The sequence below is a fragment of the Chelonoidis abingdonii genome, chromosome 1 (genome assembly GCF_003597395.2).
Source record: "Chelonoidis abingdonii isolate Lonesome George chromosome 1, CheloAbing_2.0, whole genome shotgun sequence".
Classification (NCBI taxonomy): domain Eukaryota; kingdom Metazoa; phylum Chordata; order Testudines; family Testudinidae; genus Chelonoidis; species Chelonoidis abingdonii.
Window position 1 is genome coordinate 21,179,025 of NC_133769.1, and position 22,387 is coordinate 21,201,411.

Genomic DNA, 22,387 nt, shown 5'->3' on the forward strand with positions numbered 1-22,387 from the left:
TATTTCCTGTGAAATCCATGTGAGTTTTGTCATTGATTTCAGTGGGATCTAAAGCAAGCCTGTAGATTTAATCTTTGTTTTGAATTTTTACAGAATAAAAGTCACACACATGCACAAATTATGTTAAAATAACATTGTGGTCTGGTGAAACCTGCCAAATCCATGGAGTTCAGAGTTCTCCTTAGGAATCTGTCTTTAACTCAGTAGCTCTGCCTGTTTTTTCTGGTTTTTATGTGTTTGGGAGACTGTAATGAAGGACACTGCAAGGTGAGACTAGGATGGAATTTCATCTATAGCTCACGTTATTTTTCTAGTTTTTGTGAATTTAAACCAAGATTTGCCATGTTAATTCCACATACAATAATCCACATACAATACTATATATATATATAATGTGATCATGGAACGAGATCTTTATGGTCAAGTTTTCGAATTGCCTTCCTAATTGCAACCATTTAATTTATGGACACATATGCACTAAACTCCATAATGGCATCATGTAAGCAGACTATGTAAATACGTGCAGATATATTTGTGTGCACAATTCAGCATTTGTTTTGCACCTACAGATGATTTGCCTGCAATTTTGGTAAGTGTAGCTAATGAGGCTGTTTTGAAAATTTTACACTTATTACCCAAATGTTCAGTTTAGGATGGATTTCTGAACTATGGTTCCAGTTCAGCAAAGTACTTAACCACATGTGTAGGTAAAAGCACATGAATTGTTCCATTGAAATCATGGCTGATTCAGGCTATAAAGGGCTCTATCAAGGGCTGGATCCAGGCATCAGCGGAGGAAGCACGTACCTGGGTTGGCACATGCTAAGAGGCAGCATTCCATCCATTCTTGGGGTGGCACAGTCCAGGCGACTTTTTTTTTTTTTTTTTGCTTGGGGCGGCAAAAATAGTAGAGCTGGCCCTGGCTCAATCTTGCTCCCAGAGAAATTGGTCATGAAACTCCTGTTGAAATCAGTAGGTTCAAAATGGCTAAAAAAGACAATTTATGATGGATACATAGTAAACCCTTACATATTGTGACATCTGCAGTTCCATTTTATGTAAAAACTGAGTTTTAATTACTTGTGCCTATTATCATATGAGAAGTTGTGTGTGTGTGTCGGGGGGGGTAGGGGGAAGGGAGTTATGGCCCTGATTTTGTAGAAATAAGACTTTAAGTTAGACATAGGTCCAAGCTACAAATCCAGATCCAAATGGTGACAAAGTTCTGGGGCATCTAAATTTTTCTTGTGGTTTGGGCCCATTTCTAGTTCAAAATATGATTAATGTTATCATTCACAATGGGACATATTGCTTTGGGGATTCTTTGTACATACCACTGACAATTAAAGAGGAGAGATGCTCAGTAAGTGTATTACTTTTATCTGAATACAAATGCATTCACTGATTGCTGATATGTGTCTTTCCTTTGATCTAGTTCAATCCACATCAAAATTTGCATTGTTAATGTCTGTTTTCTGCGATTCTGAAACTAGAAACTGCTCGTTTATTATTCACATGTTCTCTCTTTCGTTTCTGTCTAATCCCATTTTCTCTCATGCTGCTTCCTCTACTTTTCCATCTCTTTTTATTACACTGTCTCCTCACTGGGTCCATGCAGACAAGTCATGGTTGTCCAGAATGCAAGGTAGAGTGACTTATCTTTCAATTTTATTCTTTGAAGCATGCGTGCATCAAGCTGTGATTATCTTATGCATGTAGCTGTAGATTTTTCTTGAGTTCTAATGACCTATAAATCCGGGCACCAAGACTGGTGTTGCTGTTCACTGTCTAATGAATCTGATTTCCAGGAGGGAAAGAAATTGAGGGAAAAAATTGTTGTGGTTCCTGATGCAGTAACGTGTTAGGATCAAACTCTGTAGTCCTTAATTATTTAAAACTTCCAATGAAGTGAATGGGAATTTTGTTCAATCAAGCATTGTGTAAATTGGTCCTTACTCTTTGATCCTTGTGATTAACTGTGAACTTGTCGCATAATTTTCAGCAGAGGTTACTGCTGAGAAACAATCAGAGATGCTGACATTATTTGGAAGTGACCTGTCAATTCAGAGGAAAATGACATATTTGTCAAAAAAAAACAAACCCAAAAACTTGTTTTGACTAAAAATTTCTGACCAGCTTCAACCCAGAGTAACACCAGATACAATTTAGCCCTCTAGCCTCACATTTACTTAAAGAGGAAAATTTAAGCAGGCCCATAGATGGCTTTTTAATGAACAAATTCTGCTCTGCCTAAGATCACTGTTATTTCATAATTAATATAATTATATAATTCACGTATTTTTACATGTAAGAGTTGTATAATACTTTCTTTATTCTTTAAGTAAAGTATTGTGTTACTGCATGTAGCAGAAGGGTATAAAAGGGGAAATCCAGAGAAATGATAAAGAAAAGGAAGAGCCTGTGTTTGTGTTCTTTCCACATATGGCATGTCCTGTGAGTTTGAAGTATGAATTCCATTGGGAGTAGGTTAGTTTTAATGAAGGTGTTGTATCAAAGCATCACCATCTGTTAATTACAGGCAAAGGGAAAAATGGTAATCTAGTGGGACAGATCCAATGTATTTGCCAGGTCTTTCTTTTTAAAATTGTACAGTCCTTCAAGTGGCATTTTGCTTTGTGTGAGCTTTTCTAGATTTAGTTAATTTTTTAAAAAATTTATTTCTGTGCAACAGACTCAGTCCCTTTTTGCAGTATCACTTCAGACCAAATTCTGGTCTCACAGATATAAAATTGGAGTAACTCAGGGTCAGCCTTAGGGAAAATGATGCCCGGATTAATTTATATTTTGGCGCCCCTGACACAGGCAGCTGCCCAGGCCCCCTGGCCCCCACCGGCTCCCCAATAATATTCCTGCCCCCCCCATGGGTCTCCAGGCTCCCCACCCTCATTCTACCCAGGCCCCACTGCCTCCCCTCAGTGCTTAATTTATAATGAGAGAAGTACCGGGGCTCACCCCAGTAAGCCTTGACACAAATTAAGCACTGGTTGGGCAGCTCAGAAATTCCCTTTCTGTGCAGCCTGGCCTGGATAGCCAGAGAGCAGCAGCTGATGGACAGGTGCCCAGCTCTGAAGGCAGAGCAACTGCCATGGGTGCCTGGCCAACAGCCTCCGCACTCTAGCCGTCCAGGCCAGGCTGCACAGAGAGGGAATTTCTGAGGCTGGAGCCTTCCCTGGCCATATATGTCCTGATCACTGAGCCCACGGGAAGGGGAGACCAGGGGCTGGCCCACTGGCTCTGTAGGGGCAAGCCCTGTTGCCTGTGCTCCCCACCAGGCTGGCAGCTCCAGGTGGCATCACCTGCCCCCCTGCCTGGCTTGCCAGTGGCTCCAGCCCCAGGCTTGCCCACCCTCCCCACCCTGCTCTGCAGTCCAGGCCCACCAGATTACAACACTCAGATGGTGCCCCCCGACTCCGCTAACTGACCATGGTGCCCTGGGCAGTCACCCACGTTGTCCAGACTGACACTGGAGTAACTGCATGGACTTCATGGGAATTACTCCTGATTTACAGTGGTATCAAGGAGACAAGCAAGGGGCAGTGAGTCTAATCCCCTACCCACTTTCGAAAACCAAGAAATCCTTCCCATGAAACCAGTAGATCCCCTGAGTACTAGAGTCATCCAGACCAAGTTCCAGTGCCTCTGAACTGTCTTCAAGCTTCTATGTTCCCCCTTCACCCTCCCCCGCCCGCCAGATAGGAGGGAAATGGATTCCATAAGAACATAAGAATGGCCCTACTGGGTCAGACCAAAGGTCCATCTAGCCCAGTATCCTGTCTTCCGACAGTGGCCAGTGCCAGGTGCCCCAGAGGGAATGAACAGAACAGATAATCATCAAGTGATCCATCCCCTGTCGCTCAGTCCCAGGTTCTGGCAAACAGAGGCTAGTGAAAGGGGAGTCTGGGCAAATTAATCTTTACAAGCCAGCGTTAGCTGATCAGCAGAAGATACTCAACTGAGGAGCAGTGGGAGGACAGAGAGACGCTTACCCCAGTCCTTCCCCTTCTCAATTTACCCCATCTCCAGATGTGCAGAGACAGCTTCAGAAAGGCCAAGGGAGGGGCTTGGGACCAAGGGAATGGGGGGAACATGCCACTGAGTTTGTCTGGTTTTCTTAACAGGCATAAATATTTAAGTGGACCATGAAATAGGATTAGTCATCATAGCCCTTCTGCTTCCCGGGGAGGCTTACGGTTTGGTGGTGGTAGTGGTGCTGGTTGTTTTTGCCTTCTTTGTAAAGAATGCAGAGTAATAAGACTGTAGAGTGAATTTCTTTTTAATGTACACTCATTCCCCCTGAAATCCCATCCATATCTTTCTTACTGATACATAAAAAAAATAAAAAGAGAAAGAGCTCCTTTTTTAACAGATATTACACTCTGAAGTTGTCAGGCCCAATCGTATTATGGACACATTCTGCTTTCCTCGTAAGTGGAACTGGGAAGGTACTCTGCTTTACAAACCACAATGCCCTACACATTTTGTAGTAAATTGGATGACAGCAGTACATCATATTTTGAAAGAAAATGAATGGGGCTGTGTGGAATGGGCTAGGTGTGGGATGCAGAATCGCTGCAAGTCACTGACGTTATGAAGTGTTGCTCAGAACTGAATGTATGAGGAAAAGAAGCAGGAGAGGGTTTTCATAATCCTGTCACTGTGATCACAAATGCCTCATTATTATGGAGCAGACCTCAGTATGCTGTTTGTTCCCCAATGACTGTGATATAATACGGTGTCTGAGAGAGGAGAATGTGGGCCTTTGGGCCTTTCTGAAAAATATGTATATAGAAAAACAGATATGAGAAAATAGAATACAGCCTGTGAGACAATGGTAAGTATTTTCTGTGGAAATTTTTAGAAAGAACTTTTTGCACAATTGATTTCAGTGGGGCCACTTGTATAGTATAATGTATGGTTTGATATGAGTAAGAATATCAGACTATGACCGCTGTGTCCAAAGCTGTAAGAATGCAAGTACTCAAAATGAGGCAATCTGTACTGTTTTTTTCTCCATTAGAACCATAGCAGAGGTGGGAAATTGTATTTGCCAAAAGCACAGGGACAAATCAAGCTGGGAAATATTACTTTTACACTTTCAGAGTGGTCTTACAAACAAAGAAGAATAATCAAAATAAACCAATCTTCAAGTCTTTGTTCCTTTACATTAGGGCCATGTTTAAATGTAGATAAAAGAGCAGTTACCTTTCATTTTAGCAAAAAGGTTCTGCACTTTAAATCTATTTGGGTTCTCAGAATCTTAGAAGTTCTTGGTATTCTCTTAGGTAACCCTATGACATCTTTTCCATTAACATTTTATATTTAATTAAAATTGGTATGCAAGTGGATCTAGCATCAGGGCTTGCAGTACCCAAGGAATCCATAATGTATGAAAGATGAGTGCATTACTTGTTCCGCATCCAGGTAATGCAGAGTATAATTGAGTATATTTCAGCTCCTTTTTAATGCAGGTAATTCAGCCAAACCTCTTATACTTGCCTATTGATAAAAACAAGCTTGATGCACTTTTATGCTTGGCCTCACTACAGTTAGAGGCGAAGCCAGAGAACAGGATCAATATGAAATTAGTGTTTCTATCATTCGCAGTATATCAGTGTACCATGGCTTTCATTTAATGTTCCTATAAGATGAGACTCCTATGATTAAAGAATACAAAATAAAAATAAAATGGATTAAGCCTACCTAAATGTGTGAACAGAAAGATGTTCTTTGGGAAAGAAACACATTATCATTTACAGTTGTAATTAAAGCCCAGGTCTAAAGAGGCAGGAGGTATTTATAACTACAGTTTAAAAAAAAAAAAAAAGCTTGAGTTTCCTCATGCCGGAGGTTGAACTGTTTTCTTGTAGGGAGGCTGAGCTTTCAGAAGGTCAGGTTTTTAAAGACAGCATCATGAAAGCATGGTACAGCAACTTGGGCAATGCAGTTAAAGAAGGTAGACTCTCGTTGTATTCTTATAGCCCTGAGTTGTGATGTTTTTTTCTATTTCCATGAACTATATTCTGCACAAGAATAGAAGGAAACAAAAGAGGACTAATGTAATGTTCCCTTCCTTTGTTCAAATTCAGTGCTGAGTACAAGCGGAGGACTAAATACGTGCAGAAAAGCTTGAATCCCGAATGGAATCAGACGGTCATTTATAAAAATATCTCCATGGAGCAGGTGCGTGACTATTAGCACTATCCACTGTGATTTTCTGTTCTGTCTATTATTTGTATGGCCAGTGACTGCCATTGTGGAATCTGGGGTAATGTTGGAGGGAGTTCATCCCCCTGAGAAATCGTGCTACAAAATTGAAGGGAAGTTAAATGATTTCCTGGCCTCTAATAAGAGTTCACACCTTTTGCAGATACAGTTTGAACATCCCTGCCAAAGATTTAGTTGTCCCTTCAACACATAAAAATACTTCCTAGTAGTATTTTTTTAGAACTTTGGAATTCACCAGATTGCACTTACTACCAGCTATTTAAAAAGGGGTTTGGAGGCAAATGCCCTTGATCCCGCTATTAGTTCTATACGCACATACACATCATTTAAGATCACACCAGGTCAACATTAATATGCTGCAGAATCAATATACTTAGCGTATTTTCCAGGGATAAAGTATAAGTAAGTTCAGCAAGCACATTTAACATACGTTTGTTTACCAAGTGGTGTTGTCTTTGTCTCACTGTCTGGAGTGGCTCACTACCCTGAGTGCCAACCTCAGGGCAGACTGTCAAGAAGCAGGGGAAAATCTCCAACCTGGCTGTATGTTCTATAATTAGATTTCACCAATCTGCTAATAAGTGTGATTTCCTAAACAGGGCTGGCTCCAGGCACCAGCATTCCAAGCTGGTGCTTGGGGCAGCAATCTGTGAGGGGCAGCAGTCCCTGTTGTTTTGCCCCCAAGCAGCGCGCTGAATTGCCGCCACGGACGGCGGGGGTAGTCCATGTGCCCTTAGGGTGGCACGGGGGTAGTCCATGTGCCCTTAGGGTGGCATGTGCATTTCCACGGCGGCGGCAATTTGGCAGCAGCAGCTTCTGTGTTTAGCTGTCCGGGGCAGCTTCAGCTAAACATAGAAGCTGCAGCCAAATTGCCACCACCGCGGAAATGTGCCTGCCTCCCTGAGGGCACATGGAATACCCCCGCCGCCCGCGACGGCAAGTCGGTGCACTGCTTGGGGCAGCGAAAACTGTAAAGCCAGCCCTGCTCCTAAAGCACTATACCAGTTTTACCATGGAGTCGCAGAGAGTTGAATTGCCACCTGGGCAAGCTGGACTTTTGTAATACGTGATTGCTTTACACCAAAAATCACAACAATATTCAGGTTAGTCCCCGTCCCAAAGGACCAGTCACTTACCTCCAGCGAGTTGTACTCAGATTTCAAACCAAAGACAGTGCTTGTAGCCAGTCCTGTAACAAACCAGCCAAAGGCTTAGGAACTAGGAAAAAGAAATGAGAGTTCTTTTCAAAAGTAAAGCAGGCAAACATACACACACAAATGAGTTACAGTCAGCTTTCAAAAGGTAATAGAAACTTCTGTAGTAAGCAGACTCTGTATATCCTTTAGGGCTAACCCAGGCAAAACTTGCTTAGAAAGCCTCACCCTCAGAGTAAAAGTAGCAAAAGAATAATAAGTTCTCCTTAACAGGCATTTTTATTCCCTTCCCCCAGCATCCCAGTCAGGGCCAGCTCCAGGCACCAGCAAGCAGCTGCTTGGGGCGGCCAATGGTGAGAGGTGGCACATCCAGGTCTTCGATGGCAATTCGGCAGCGGGTCCCTCACTCCCTCCCGGAGCAAAAGACCAGCAGCCGAAGACTGAAGCGTCGGCTGTAGAGCTGCAGACCACGATCGCGGCTTTTATTTATTTATTTATTTATTTGCTGCTTGGGGTGGCAAAAACCCTGGAGCTGGTCCTGATCCCAATGATAAAATGAGGGGTTGGGCACTTAATCTCTTCAGGGCTGTGGGAGAAGCAATCACCAAAGTCCTTTTTCACAATGGCCCATTTGGATTCAATAGTTTTTCCTTATGGGCAGGACAAAACGCCTTCTGTAGGAATCCAGCATTTTGCATTAGGTGAAGTCTTTTTTATCGTTTGGTGAGCTACATAGTTTCAAAACAAACATTCTACTGTTATAGAACAAACACTTCCGTACTACCTTTATAGCATGGTTTTAAGTGAGATTATGCAGGCAGCAATTTACAGGCATTTCATAAAGTCTAAACACTAGGCACATAGGTATAAATCCTGTACCTATCTTAACAATTCTACACAGGTAAGACTGACTGGTTTACCGTTATGCGTTTGTCAGTGTCCAGTGAGGCTTAAGGTCTTTGGCATTAGTTGGCACCTGGTCTGGTGGCATCACAGTCTTCTTTTGAGACAGCCTAGTTAGTTGATGACAATCAGAGTATCTTCCTTCCTGACTGCATGACTTTGAGTAGGTCTAAGATGCACCTGCTCAGTCTTAGGATTGTAACTTGAGACTCAGGCTTTAGGCATGTTTCCAGGCCTGTGAGGCTGCCTTCAAGATCCCAGCACTTTCAGCAATGCCACAGCTGCAGGCGTGGCAACTCTGAAAGTGATGTTGAATTGACTAGAGGGGGCGAGTCAAGACATAGGGCATGTCTAAGATGTGGAAACGAGATGTCTTGCTCCCTACAGTCGTCCAGATTCATTTGTACTAGGGGTTCTATTGTTTTCCATATCCAAATAAAATACATATGGAATGTTGCTGTTTTCAAACATAATTGTGAGGGGCTTAAGGATGGGCTTAGTCAGCTGAGAGGAACATTTTAGGGTTTTTATTTTCCAAGGGTACACAGGCTTCAGTCATAGCTGTGGGAGGGAAGTAGCTCATGTTCTCAAAAGTTTTCTTCTGCTTACTGTTGTTAGTTTTCTAAAGTTAATTTTGAGTTCCAAAATGAGTTGTAGCAGCCTTTAGCATGGTAGTGCTCTGAGTGTGAGAAAGAAATGTTTTGTCCTTTTTAAAGAATTCTGACAAAACGAGGATGTCCCTCCTGGTTTAAATCCAAGAATTAGGGAGTAATGGACCTAGACAGATTATTTGTTTCCAGCACCTGGATCCAGTTTCCCTAATGTTCCTATATTTCTTAGCATTTAGTTCTTGACACTTTCAGATTTAATCTTTCAGTACTTTATAAATGCCTTCAGCATGCCAAGCTTGCTACATCAGAATGTCCAGATTTGTTCAGCTGCCTTGATGTGGTCCTTCATTCTGATACACAGCCCTTAAAATTAGCCTCCCAATTTCAAATTTGATTATTCATACTTCTCTTTCAGTGATGATAGTGTGGATTAGTGGATTAGTTTTTGAATGAAGCAAAACTGAGAAGGCTGGAGAAGGGACAAACATGGCTCACAGGATTAAAAATGGGTAGGGCTCTATGTCTGTCATGGAGGTCACAGAAGTCACAGATTCCATGACTTTCCACAACCTCCGTGACTTCTGCAGGTGCCAGTGTGGCTGCCCAAGCAGCTGGCTCTAGGGACAGCTGCTCAGGTGGCCCTGGGGACAGCCACACCAGCCACTGCTCAGGCAGACCCAGGGCGGCCGGAACAGCAGCAGTCTGTGGCCTGAGGCAGCAGTCCCTGGGTGGCCGGCCGGAACAGCCCTGGGCTGCGGCCTCCTGCAGCAGGTGCTGCTGGCCCCAGATGACTCTGGCCCCAGGCGCCACCCCCCTCCCCAGCAGAACCCCACCCCCCAAATCCCTCCCCACACTCCCCCACAAGTTTTAGTCACAGATATTTTTAGTATAAGTCAGGGATAGACAACCTTTGGCATGGGGTCCATCAGGGAAATCCGCTGGCAGGCCGGGACACTTTGTTTACCTGCAGCATCTGCAGATTTGGCTGATCACAGCTCCAATTGGCCACAGTTCACTGGTCTAGGCCAATGGGGGCTGCAGGAAGCAGTGGCCAGCACATCCCTTGGGCTACACCACTTCCCGCAGCCCCCATTGGCCTGAAATGGCAAAGCGAGGCCAGTGGGAGCTGTGATCAGCCGAACCTGCAGACGCTACAGGTAAACAAACCGGCCAGGCCCACCAGTGGATTTCCCTGATGGGCCGCATGCCAAAGGTTGCCGATCCCTGGTATAAGTCATGGACAGATCAAGGACAGATCAAGGCCATGAAAAGGTGAGTTTGCTGTGGCTGCAACACAGCCCCTAAACCTCCCAGGTTCACTGAAGAGGTTTGCAAACTTTCCAAATAATGCAGGCTGATTTTCAAGTTTAAAATTGTTTGGTTTCAGGTTCTGCTGTGAACATATCACAGGTCTAGTTAGCAGTGACTGAACATCAAAAATGTATTTGGTGATCTTAAATGAGCCGATGATCTCAGCCAGAGCCTAGTAGGCAGCTGCCTGTATCTCGGCCACTCTTACCACAGGTCCTAATTGGCAAAGTAATAGTCAAATGTTTGCCATTCAGGATGTTAACTAGGGCCTGTGCTAAGAGTGGCTGAAATACAGACACCTGCCCACTAGGCTAAGCTCAAAGAGTTTAAAATGTGACAAAAAAGGATTTTAAATGTTTTGAACCTTTGCTTCTACTGTCACTACTAATCCTATTCTCTTCTGTTCCATGGAGGCTCTGGGCAAAATTTTCAGGCTGAATAGTTTATTCAAGGAAAAATGCAGTTTGATTCAAACTTTTAGCAAATTTGACAAATAGTTTCAGCCATTCATAAAATGGTTGGAGGAAAAAATGGTGTTGGTGCTGCTGTCCTTCCCATTTACAACCATTAACCCAGAGATTCGGGCACTCACCTGGAATTTGAGTGACCCAGGTTTAAATCCTCAGTCTAGAAAAGACCTGAAATGGACTTTTTTGATTCAACAAATGTACCAAAAAAATCAGATTCTGTTTGATCCGAACTGCATTTTATTTTTTTATTTTTCAGAAATACCACCCAACCAAAAAATCAGTTATTCACCCAGCTCTATTTTAATATAACACTCATCACCTTGCTATCTGAGTGCCTTCCAGTAATACATTAAGAGAAGTACATTATGTGATAAACATCTGTTACATGTTGTTTGTTCTTTCATCGTCTCTGCCAGGGGAGAAATGTGTGCCACAGAGTGTCTTTTTTTGGTTGGGACTTTTCTTTTCACACCTCTCCTGGCATATATCTGTTGGCTAGAGAGAATGAGATGGTTGTGTAGGTGGATGATTCTTCTCTTAGGAAAATTGAGTGCCATTCAATGAATTAGCAAGAGTTCCACAGAGCAGCAAGGTTAAATAGCTTGCCAAGATAGCAAATAGCACCACACTGTCTCCCAGCATTGGATCTTTCCTGATTTTTGTGATACCAGTTGTTCCTAGAGTATATGATGGCTGCAGATGCACATATAAATAAACATATACTATAGCTTAGGGAATTGTCCCCATGCCACGCTGTTCATAGTGTCTGGACGCATAGCCAGCATGGATTGATATTTCACAACAGTTTGATAATGACTATAAATAGGAGTTTAAGAGAATAACTATGCTGGTTGCAGAACAGATGTTCTGATCAGCAGACTACTCAAGCTACATCAGACTCTGAATAAGCGATATACTGTCAGCAATCGTTTCCTTGCTAGTGTTGGATCAGAAGCTTGATAAGGATTATTCTTTCAGAGAAGCATTTTCCTCTCCTCCATCAGTTTGGAGAGTTGGTCTGAAATCCATAAGATGAAATTAATTAAAGACAAGATCAAAGTACTGCATTTAGGAAGGAAAAATCAAATGCACAACTTACAAAATGGGGAATAATTGGCGAGGTTACTGCTGAAAAGTTTCAGAGGGTCATCCTGGATCACAGATTGAATTGAGTCAATAATGTGATGCAATTGCAAACAAGTCTAATGTCATTCTGGGATGTATTAACAGGAGGTAATTGTCCTGATCCACCCGGCACTGATGGAGCCTCAGCTGGAGGAATGTGTCCAGTTCTGGGCACCACACATTAGGAAAGATAAATTGGAGAAAGTCCACAGGAGAGCAACAAAAATGATAAAAGTTTAGAAACCTGAACTCTGATGCAAGATTAACAAAAAACTGGGCAGGTTTAGTCCTGAGAAAAAAAGACTGAGGGGGGAGCTGATAACAGTCTTCAAATATTTTGAGGGCTGTTATAAAAAGGACAGTAATCAATTGTTCTCTATATCCACTGAAGGTACAACAAAAAGTCATAGGCTTAATCTGTGGCAAGGGAGACTTAGATATTAGGAAAAGTTTTCTAACTATAAGGGTAGTTAGATTCTGCAATAGGCGTCACTGGAAGGTTTTAGGAACAGGTTGTACAAACACTTGTGATGGATGGTCTAGGTTTACTTGGTCCTTCCTCAGCACAGGGCATTGGACTTTAGGACCTTTCAAGGCCATTTGATTCTACGATCAAGGAACACCCACTAATTGATTCAGGCTCAGCGATGCCTTTGGCATGAAAAGTTCTGAGTTTTATTCCTAGCTTTTCCACTGACACATTACACGGCATTGGACAAATCAAAAAAACAATGGCTGCCACAGTTTTCTGATTAGTATAAAGTGGGTAGCAATATTTTCTTACATTGCGGAAGTATTGTGAGGCTCAGTGTTACACTAATAAAATAATACCAACAAGATCTTATAAGAGGGACAAGACAAAACACCATATTTATTGCAAATACAACAAAATAGTTTTGACAGCTGTTATAATCATTCACTCAGACAAACATTCACACAGGTTCTGCAATGGTTGTTATAGTTACCAGCCTGAGAGTTGCTCGTGCCAAGTCAATGGCCTGGTGGCTTGGACACGAGAGTGGAGTTGAGTCATGTCAGATGCGCATCTGCAGGGTGGTCACAACCAGACTCAAAGAGCTCAGTCCCCTGGTCCTGTTCTTATAAGTCTTTGCCTCAATGTATGTCTATGGAAATTGCTTCATCATGCTGAATTCATGATTGGGATAACCATTAATCAGCTTGATCAGCCGATGGTACATCCATGACGGGTATACATTATCTTCGAGTCTTCTATCTTTCCTTGATGCACTTGGGTGGAATCCAGCATGCCCTCTGGGGGTCACACAGTTGCCTCCGCCCTGCCTTATCTTCAGCCCATTGATGGTTGTGAGTCTTAGGTTTCGGCTGGTACTAGTTTCTGATCAATTATCTACCTGTCACAAACACCCGTTCCCATGCACTCAGCATTCTTACATCCATATTTAACAGGTTTGATTTAATTCTTCTCTCCCTCTTTTTATTGCTAAAAAATTTACATAGGCCTAATCAAGTTTCTCAAGGGATGAGAGGACCAGTGGGTATGGCTTAAGAAAACATCATTGTTTTTCCCAAAGTTCTTATCATCGCTTGGTACAGACTTTCTGTCCCGTAACAGCATTCTTATCGGTTACTTGCATATTCAGGCCTTAGATAATTGGTATTTTGGCCTTGGGCTTGTTACAAAGATTCATTCAACAAACTCCAACAGAGAACAGAGAGAAATTCACTTAACACGGATCAAGTATCTAAAACAGAGATTTCTTTTAACAACTATGTTCTACTCTTATTCACTATACTTTAACTAGATCCAGCATTGGTTCTTTAATATTTGTAAAGCTCTTATGCTTCCTTGAATGAAATTAATATATAATAGATTTATTTAGAAAGGATATAGATTTCAAAGACATGTAAGTGACTTAGGAGCCTATGATAATTTTCAAAAGTGACTTAGGCACTTTTGAGCCTACATCTCATTGAAAGCCACTTAGGTTCCTGAATGCCTTAGTCACTTTTGAAAATGCAATTTAGGTTCCTAATCATTTAGGCTCTTTTGAAAATTATATCCACATTCCCTTCCTGCCCCTGTGTACCAAGTCCTTTATAACAATGTAAAAGGCAATGCATTTAAAAACCTCATAAAATATTAATATAAAACTAAATAACTACAAATAATTATAAAATTATTATTTAGTATTAATTATTCTGCACCAGGCATCCAGGCATAAATTAGTACTATGCTCTTCCAAAACTGCTTTGAAGAAATGTAATATGAGAAGGCTCTACATCTGGGGTAGGACTCAGGGACTGCATAAAAATGTTCTGCTTGCTCCATAGACTATTAGGATTGGAAGGGACCTCAAGAGGTTGTCTAGTCCAACCCCCTGCTCAGAGCAGGACAAATCCCCAGACAGATTTTTACCCCAGTTCCTTAAATGGCCCCCTAAAGGATTGAACTTACAACCCTGGGTTTAGCAGGCCAATGCTCAAATCACTGAGCCATCCCTCCTCCATTCAGTGAGTTGTATGAATTTTCCCAGAGGAGAATATAGAAAATATTCCCAGTGATATGATCCATAGCTACACATACACAAATACCACAGTCATCAGCAATATCACACAGTCAGTGATCTCCGGACCTTCAGATGGAGATCTCTGCCATGTGAACTATTAATATAGTAGTTAGTTGTGTCTGAGCCAGTTACTAGAGGAGACATTAAACATATGTGCAGTGGGGAGGGTCTGACATTCTAGGCAGTATATGGGGAAATGGCAGACATTAGCTGTTTATGCAGAGACTGTTGTTTCTAAGGTCAGTAAGGAAGAAATCCTGTTCGATCTGAAGTCAATGGTAAAACTGCCATTAGTACCTTGAGTGGGCCCAGGATTTCATCCAAATTGTCACATGATCTGTCACAATGCTCACTTCTATCTAGCAACTTCCCACACAAGGAACACCCACTAATTGATTCAGGCTCAGCGATGCCTTTGTCTCACCATGACTGGCACCTAGCCAAAGTTGCTTCCTGATCAAACTGTGTTTATGGCCATCTAGCTGTCTCTTCGCCTGGGAGCATTGGTTCTTTTCCTGAGGAGTGCACTCCTAACCTACACAAACACACCAACTCACGTTTAGAAAAATTACTTGCAATCACATCATCCGTTAACTTCCTGAGGGGACCTTGAATCACTGGCTTCAGCTGCTCAAATTGGATTATGTAAAAAAGCACCTCACTTTGCTCAGATAGTGTCACACACAAGGGCTACTTGTAAAATCTCTAACCACAAAATGCTCTTGGCTCTTTAATTGCGGTACATATGTCTTCAGACAAATACTTCCCCTCAACTCATATTTGAAACTTATCTCATGCACCCTGCTTAGCAGAGTTCCTCCGATGGTTTTCCATTATCCTGGTATTTTATAAAAGCTTTATTAAGTTAAGAGGATTAAAATAGACACTACAAAGAAATGTGGAGTACTATACATTTCTAGCTCTCTTTTTTTATCTTGCTAATAGAAAAATGCGGTTCCAGCATAGGACCAGTTGCTTGAAATCCTGGTCTGTGCTGGATAAGATAACTCCATCTGAAGGTGGGGGTGATTCTTGTTCAGTGGCACAAACATAAATAATGCAGGTTAAATACACAATGAAACTTTTATCATTTCTCTTAAGTCTAAATTTGAAAAAAAACAGAGTGAGGAAGGGAGAGACTAATGTGCTGCCAACATTTTAATAAAGGGCTCCCTCAAAAACATTCTGCCTCACTCAGCAGTGCTTTCCATATCAAATACTCTTCCCACACAATAAAATATGTATCAGTTCCACACAAAAATTCAATCAGATCCATACTTTCTCCCCTCCTAGATCCATCTATCCTTCCTTGTGTCCTAGTACAGCACATTCATAACCTGTAATGAAGAGGCACTCTTTAGAACATCTCTCTAAATGATTAAATATCTTTGCCTGTATTTTGTAAAGGGCATTTACAAATGATATGCTAAGCTTTCCGTTCTATCTTGCCACTCTATACAGTGTTTTATCCAAATTTCTGTTTAATTTTTCACAGGATATTTCCAATAAAATGTGTTCTATATTACCCGAGTGGATAGGATATAAAAAAAGAGAGAGAACAGAATTTCACTTAGTTAAGAACACTTTTTAAATCTTTGCTTTCAGATCATATTTTTATTGTTGTCCTATTTAGCAAGTGTATTATGTATTCCCCCAAAAAATATTTTAAAATCTCCTTTTGCGGAGTAAACTGATTTTAACATAATTTTCAAAGAAACTGGCACTGCATAATTGTTCATTTTACTAAGACTAAGTGAGACCAGAAGATATTTTGTAACGACACCAATAATAAATCCACTGTTCAATGTGAAAGTCTTCTACATCAGTAAGAATATCTGCGTCAAACTGAGCAGCACTGGGGAATTTTGACGAGATGGATGCTTCCTCGTTTGAGAGGATACTGTGTAACATGTACATGAAGGGGTATAGCTTGTGCTGCTGATTACGACCTTCCATCCCATTATTACTCCTTTGGCCCAAGGAATGTTATCCAGTATTTAAGACTTTGCTGGGTTGCTTCTGTTAAGAGGAGAAATTGATAATATGTGTCAAGTATTTCTTTGGTGCAATTCTGTTTGTTGCGAAAGTATGTTCACAAAGTCCTGTTTCCTTGAACACAGTAGAAACAAACAGGAGTCATTTCCTTGCTCCCAATTTGCCTGCTTGACTTTCCTGTGTGTCCTGTGCTCCGAGGAGCCCTGTCCCCGTCAAGGTCACGCTGAGGGTGTTTCTCTCACTGTCTGCAGCTTCAGCCTTCTAACACACACAGCGGCTGCAATCTGCCAATCAACCCCCGTGCCTGTGTGTTTCCAACCAGTCCTGGGAAACTTCTCAGACCATGCAGATTAAACAGACCACATGCCTTGAGAAGTCGTTTCTATTGTCTCCAGCTATCTCACTTTGTGAATGAGGCTTATTTGCTATAGCCATTTAGCCTGAAAGGAGGGTGGCTGCACAACTATTAGCTTTAAAGGGGTCTGTGACAGTCTGTCAAAAACCTGTTTGCTAGCAACCATTAACATGGGCTTGGCTACACTGGAGAGTTGCAGCGCTGGTGATGGGGTTACAGCGCTGCAACTCACTCTGTCTCCACACTTGCAAAGCACAGCCAGCGCTGCAACTACCTGGCTGCAGCGCTGACTGTACACCTGGTCTGCTTGGGGTGTAGCTATTCCAGCGCTGGTGATGCAGCGCTGCTCATCAAGTGTGGCCACCAAAAGCGCTTTTATTGGCCTCCCGGGTATTAAGAGGTATCCCAGAATTCCTGTCCACAACAAACTGGAAGAATGGCTTAACTACAAGCTCCCCAGACCTATTTATCTAAAAAACAAACACAGCTGCTCTTTGCTCCAGCGAGCGAGCGAGCAGAGGCAGGGGAATTGCTTTGGAATGTTCACAGCTATTTGCTTGAGGAGAGAGGGGAGGCGGGAGTCCGTGTTGAGCAGCTGCTTATGTGGTCTGAAGGCTATTTAGGAGTGCATAATTTTCATTTAGTGAATAAGAGAGGGGTGGGGGAAGGGTCAAAACTTTTAAAATGATTGAAGGTAGGTGCTGTGTATCTTCTAGTCCTTAGAACTTGCAAGGCAGGGAGCTGAGAACGGTGTCAGCTCCCAAAATCCACTCTCTGTCTCCCCCACGCGCCCTGTCACACTCCACCCCACCCCCTTGTTTTGAAAAGCACGTTGCAGCCACTTGAACGCTGGGATAGCTGCCCATAATGCACCACTCCCAACAGCGCTGCAAATGCTGCAAATGTGGCCACACTGCAGCGCTTTCGCTACACAGCTGTACGAAGACAGCTGTAACTCCCAGCGCTGTACAAATGTAAGTGTAGCCAAACTCTTACACAGAAACAGTGGAATTGGTTCTGCATGGGTGGACCCTACCCAACTGATTTCACTGAGGCCAGGTTTACACTGCCACTTCCTTTGGTATAACTTATGTCGTTCAGGGGTCTGAATAAACCACCCATCTGAGCAACATAAGTTACACTGACCTAAGTGCTGATGTGAACAGCACTATGTCAGCAGCGGAGCTTCTCATACTGACATAGCTGCCGCCCCTTGTGGACATGGATTTATTATGGCAACAAGAGAGCTCTTTCCCATCAGCACAGAGCATCTTCACTAGATGTAGCGCTTCTAGTGTAGACTAGCCCTGAGGTCCTGGCTTCACAGATCAGATTGTAGGAGTGAGCCATTGTAAAGTAATATTTAAAATCCACATTCCAACTCACCTCAGCTGCAGGCAAGTCAATTCCCCCAACCTGAGGAACAGAAGAGCGGGAGTAGAGATCTGTAGTCACTATCAACATTTAAAAAGTCGCAGTATGAGCCTTGTGGTGGACACACTGTCGGGCTTTCAAAAGCAACTTCTGAGAGTGCCAGCAGCACCTTTTACAAGCCCAGCCGTCTTGACAGCAAACTCCAGCTTTGCCCAGAATTAATTTTCTGAGATCAAGGTTGATGTGAGGATAAAAAATTGCCTGGCTGTCACATTGAAAAAGAATGCCAGCAAGTAATAACAAATAGAAGCTATTGTATGGATGCAACATGAGGTTTATGATGGCAATTGGGATTAATCGTCTTTTGATTTAAACTGTAGCTGAAGAAGAAAACACTGGAAGTGACTGTCTGGGATTACGATAGATTCTCCTCCAATGACTTTCTGGGTGAAGTGAGTATCTAATTTCCTCTCTTCCAGCAACCTCCCTCCCCACCTCTTGGGAGGCACCTGATTAAATGCACATTGATCATCAGAAATTGTTTGTTTGGTGGGTGTGGGACTCACGGAAACATTTTTCTTTAGGCTTTGCTTCTGGGCCATAACTATAGTACTGTCCAACTTCATACTAAATGTGTGAGATTTCCTTCTTTCACCCAAAAAGGACACTGAACTTTTCCGTCTCTTGGTATATCATAGTAGGGCTAATTTTGTGCACTTAGGTTTAAGTGATTATGGTGAATAGTTCTACTAATTTAGCTCAATGATTCAAAAGTAACTTGATGAGAGATCTCAACTCTGACAAAGAGAGTCTGTTTTTATCTCAGCATGGGAGGTGAGGACTGAGGAGTTTTCTATAGTGTGGGGAGAAGAGTGGCAGCGCCAATGAATCAAGGACCAATTTCTGCCTACAGGCCATGATTTCGCAAGGCCCTTAAGCACATTAAATTGAAACCAAGTCAGTAGCATTGCACAGGCGTAACTGAAAGCACGGTCTTGTATAGTTTATTCATAATGTCTCAATAACGAATACTGCACCAGGTCAGCCATGATGAAAAGCTTGGAGACAACCTGCTTTCCCTTTTTGTTTTAAAGCATATGTAATATGGAATTACCAGCAATAACCATGTCAAATCAGTAATTAAAATTGTTATTACCATAGAGGAGAACAATTAGAAACAATTACCCAGAAAAATCGATTACTAAAATTACCATTCGAATCAAGTGATACGAATGTAAAAAAAATTGCCTCCCCTGCATTTAAGGTGTATTATACAGCATATGCAATGAAATGTTATTCAGTTTAGCACCAGATATGCTTTATTGTGACTGTAGTACCAGGCAAGCTATGTCACCACTTAAAAAATCTCTAGAACAAATGTATGGATGAGTTTAAAAAATGATTACTTACATCCTACCTACCACATCACATTGTTGCTGTCTTCAGCATATTTATCATACCCCAAAATGCATGACTTTAGAGAGTATCTACATCATTATTATTTATGACCTTAAGAATAAATTGGTGTTCTAATGACTGCTTCTCTGGCATGATGAAAACTTTTGACTTGAAATATGAGCACCATCTACAAGTATTTAATTTAATTTATAACTTAATTTCTATTTAAATTTGAATGCAGTTCCTAGTGGGGAAAGTGAGAGAATGCAAACAACTGTATTTCAGGCCCACTAGTTGGGGGCTGTCAAGGGTTAAATCAGAAGGAAGCCTAACCAGTGACAGTGGATGTGGGGTGCATCCAAAAATAAAACTTGTCAATGATTGATGGCCCTAAGAGCACCACTGATGAAGCAACTAAAAGGCCCCCAAAGAGAACAAGCCAGAGTTTGGGTCATGCCCTGGCATATTAGAGCTAAGGACAGATGTTTGTTCTGCCCTCCTAGTGAGAGACAGACTTGAGGAAACTTCCCAGGTAGAGCTGAGGAGGCTTTCTCCAATTCATTGGATTGCTGAATCAGTCTGTATTTTTTTCTCTAATCAGATGACAAAAGCTTAGCTCCTAAAGTATTTGCACCCTTTTCTTCTGCCAGCACTAGAGAAGACTCCCTTACTGTTACATGTATGAGTTTATTGGGAGCATGCAAGGGTTACAACCTGCAAGGGTGTCAGTTTTAGTTACCTATAGCTTCTGGCTGTTGTCCAACTGGCTTGCTGCTAAGTATCCAAATGTTTGGTCTACAGGACAGTCACAGAGTGACCTTATCCTGGGATCAGATACCAGGAGCTGTTCCACACAGAATATTTTTCTGTACGTAGATCAGTCTAATTCTAACAATTTTGTGCTTTAGTGTTTCCACCACTTCCAAAGGAGAACTTGCCAAGAACTCACCATCAAAACTATTTCCTACCATTATTCAGCCTAATTTCCATGACACTACTCTTTGCTAAATTCCTTTTTAGTCACCCTAAACTATTCATCTCTACTTACTGCTCCATCTGTGAGTGGTCTCTTTGGGTTTGACTCAGGCTGACCGGCCTCTTTGGTGAGTCTGTGGTACCCTGCTAATGGGACAGCGATCAATGACAGATCCGCAAGCTGTGTTCTACATGTACCACATTCAGTGTCCCTTGGATAGAGTTCGTCCAGTCCTTATTTAACCTTTGGTAGCTTCAGGAAGTGGGCCTGATGTATACTTGTTTGCTGTCTAGGCTGGGAACTGTTCTCCTTTAGTCTCTGCAATAATTAGAGACCTTCTCTGGAGCACTGGGGAAGTTCTAGAAAACTGGAAGAAAGCTAATGTGCCAATTTTTAAAAAGGGTAAACAAGATGTCTGCAGGTCATTACAGGCCTGTCAGCCTGACGCTGATCCTGGGAAAGATAGTGAAGCAGCATATAAGAGACTCAATTAATAGAGAATTAAAAGAGGATAGTGTGATTAATGCCAATCAACATGGTTTTTATGAAAACTAGATCTGTCAAACTAACTCAGTGACATTTTTTTTTGTTTGGTGACAATACTAGTTTGGTTGATAAAGGTAATAGTGTTCAGGTAATATACTTAGATTTCTATAAGGCCTTTGACTTGATACCACACAACATTTTGATTAAAAAACGAGAATGATATAAAATTAACATGGCACACATTAAATAAATTTAAAACTGACTAACTGATAGGTCTCAAAATGTAGCAGTAAATGGGGGATTATCATTGAACAGGTGTGTTTCCAGTGGGATCCTGCAGGGATCCGTTCTTGGCCCTATCTATTTAATATTTTTATCAGTGACATGAAAGAAAACATAAAATTGTGTAAGTACCTACATGGGGAACAAATATTCTCCATCACTGACAATTTTTAAATCAAGGTTGAATGTTTTTCAAATGTAATGCTCTAGGAATTATTCTGGGGGAATTCTATGGCCTGTGCTACACAGAAAGTCAGACTTGATGATCACAATGGTCCTGTCTGGCCTTGGAATCTCTGAATCCTTAAGTAGCTGCTCCTCTAAGATGTCTGACTACAATATGGCCCAAGACTTCTAGACTACAGTATGGCCCAAAGTTTTACCCTCACAACCTCTTTTCTGTTTCCAAATATTTAAGGTGAGTGGGTTTTTGTTTTGTTTTGTTTTGTTTTTATGGTGAAGCATTCAGCAGTTCTTTGATGCCTTAAAGAGAGGGTCTAGAGGATTGTTCATCCCCCTGGGCAACTCTTGCTTTGCAGCTCATAGGTCACTGGAAGTTGTCTCCAACTTATTCTGTGCTCCCTGCTCTCCTTCATGAACTCAATCTCTCCCCAGAAAGCTCTGCTTCCTAAGGACAGAAGATGTTTGTAATCAGCTGCCTTTTTTACCTCCTTTGCACTGGCTGAATCCTGAACAGAACCTCCCCTTTCTGGGCAGATCTTTCTAAAGGCTTCCAAGACTCCTGCCAGCAGTGCTAGTTGCCAAGAGTAGTGGATCCCAGCAGAGTAAATTCAGAGGAGCACAGGCTATATCATTAAAGGTCGGCACAGTTGTTCCTGTCATGACAATGCGCTCAGGGTATCTTCTTCCCCTCCCCAATGCAGCTCTGATTCCTAAAAGACCTTATTGAGTACTGTTTTTTTAAGCAATGGAAAATAATTGTTCCCTTAATACTTAAAGTTATAGCTATCTCTTTCCTTTGTGGGGTAAAAAATAGACTCATAGACTCATAGGTCAGAAGGGACCAATATGATCATCTAGTCTGACCTCCTGCACAAGGCAGGCCACAGAACCCTACCCATCCACTTTTATAACAACCCCTAACCCATGACTGAGTTATTGAAGTCCTCAAAATTGTGGTTTGAAGACCTC

General features: G+C 42.0%; 1 protein-coding gene across 1 annotated transcript in view; it reads left to right on the plus strand.

The window, feature by feature from the left end:
• Positions 1-22,387, plus strand: part of PCLO (piccolo presynaptic cytomatrix protein) — a 612,599-nt gene that overhangs the window by 497,612 nt on the left and 92,600 nt on the right. The window contains exons 16-18 of the mRNA XM_075064425.1: positions 1,619-1,645; positions 6,108-6,201; positions 18,474-18,545. Of these exons, the coding sequence (XP_074920526.1) occupies positions 1,619-1,645; positions 6,108-6,201; positions 18,474-18,545 (193 nt within the window). The remainder of the gene's footprint in view (positions 1-1,618; positions 1,646-6,107; positions 6,202-18,473; positions 18,546-22,387) is intronic.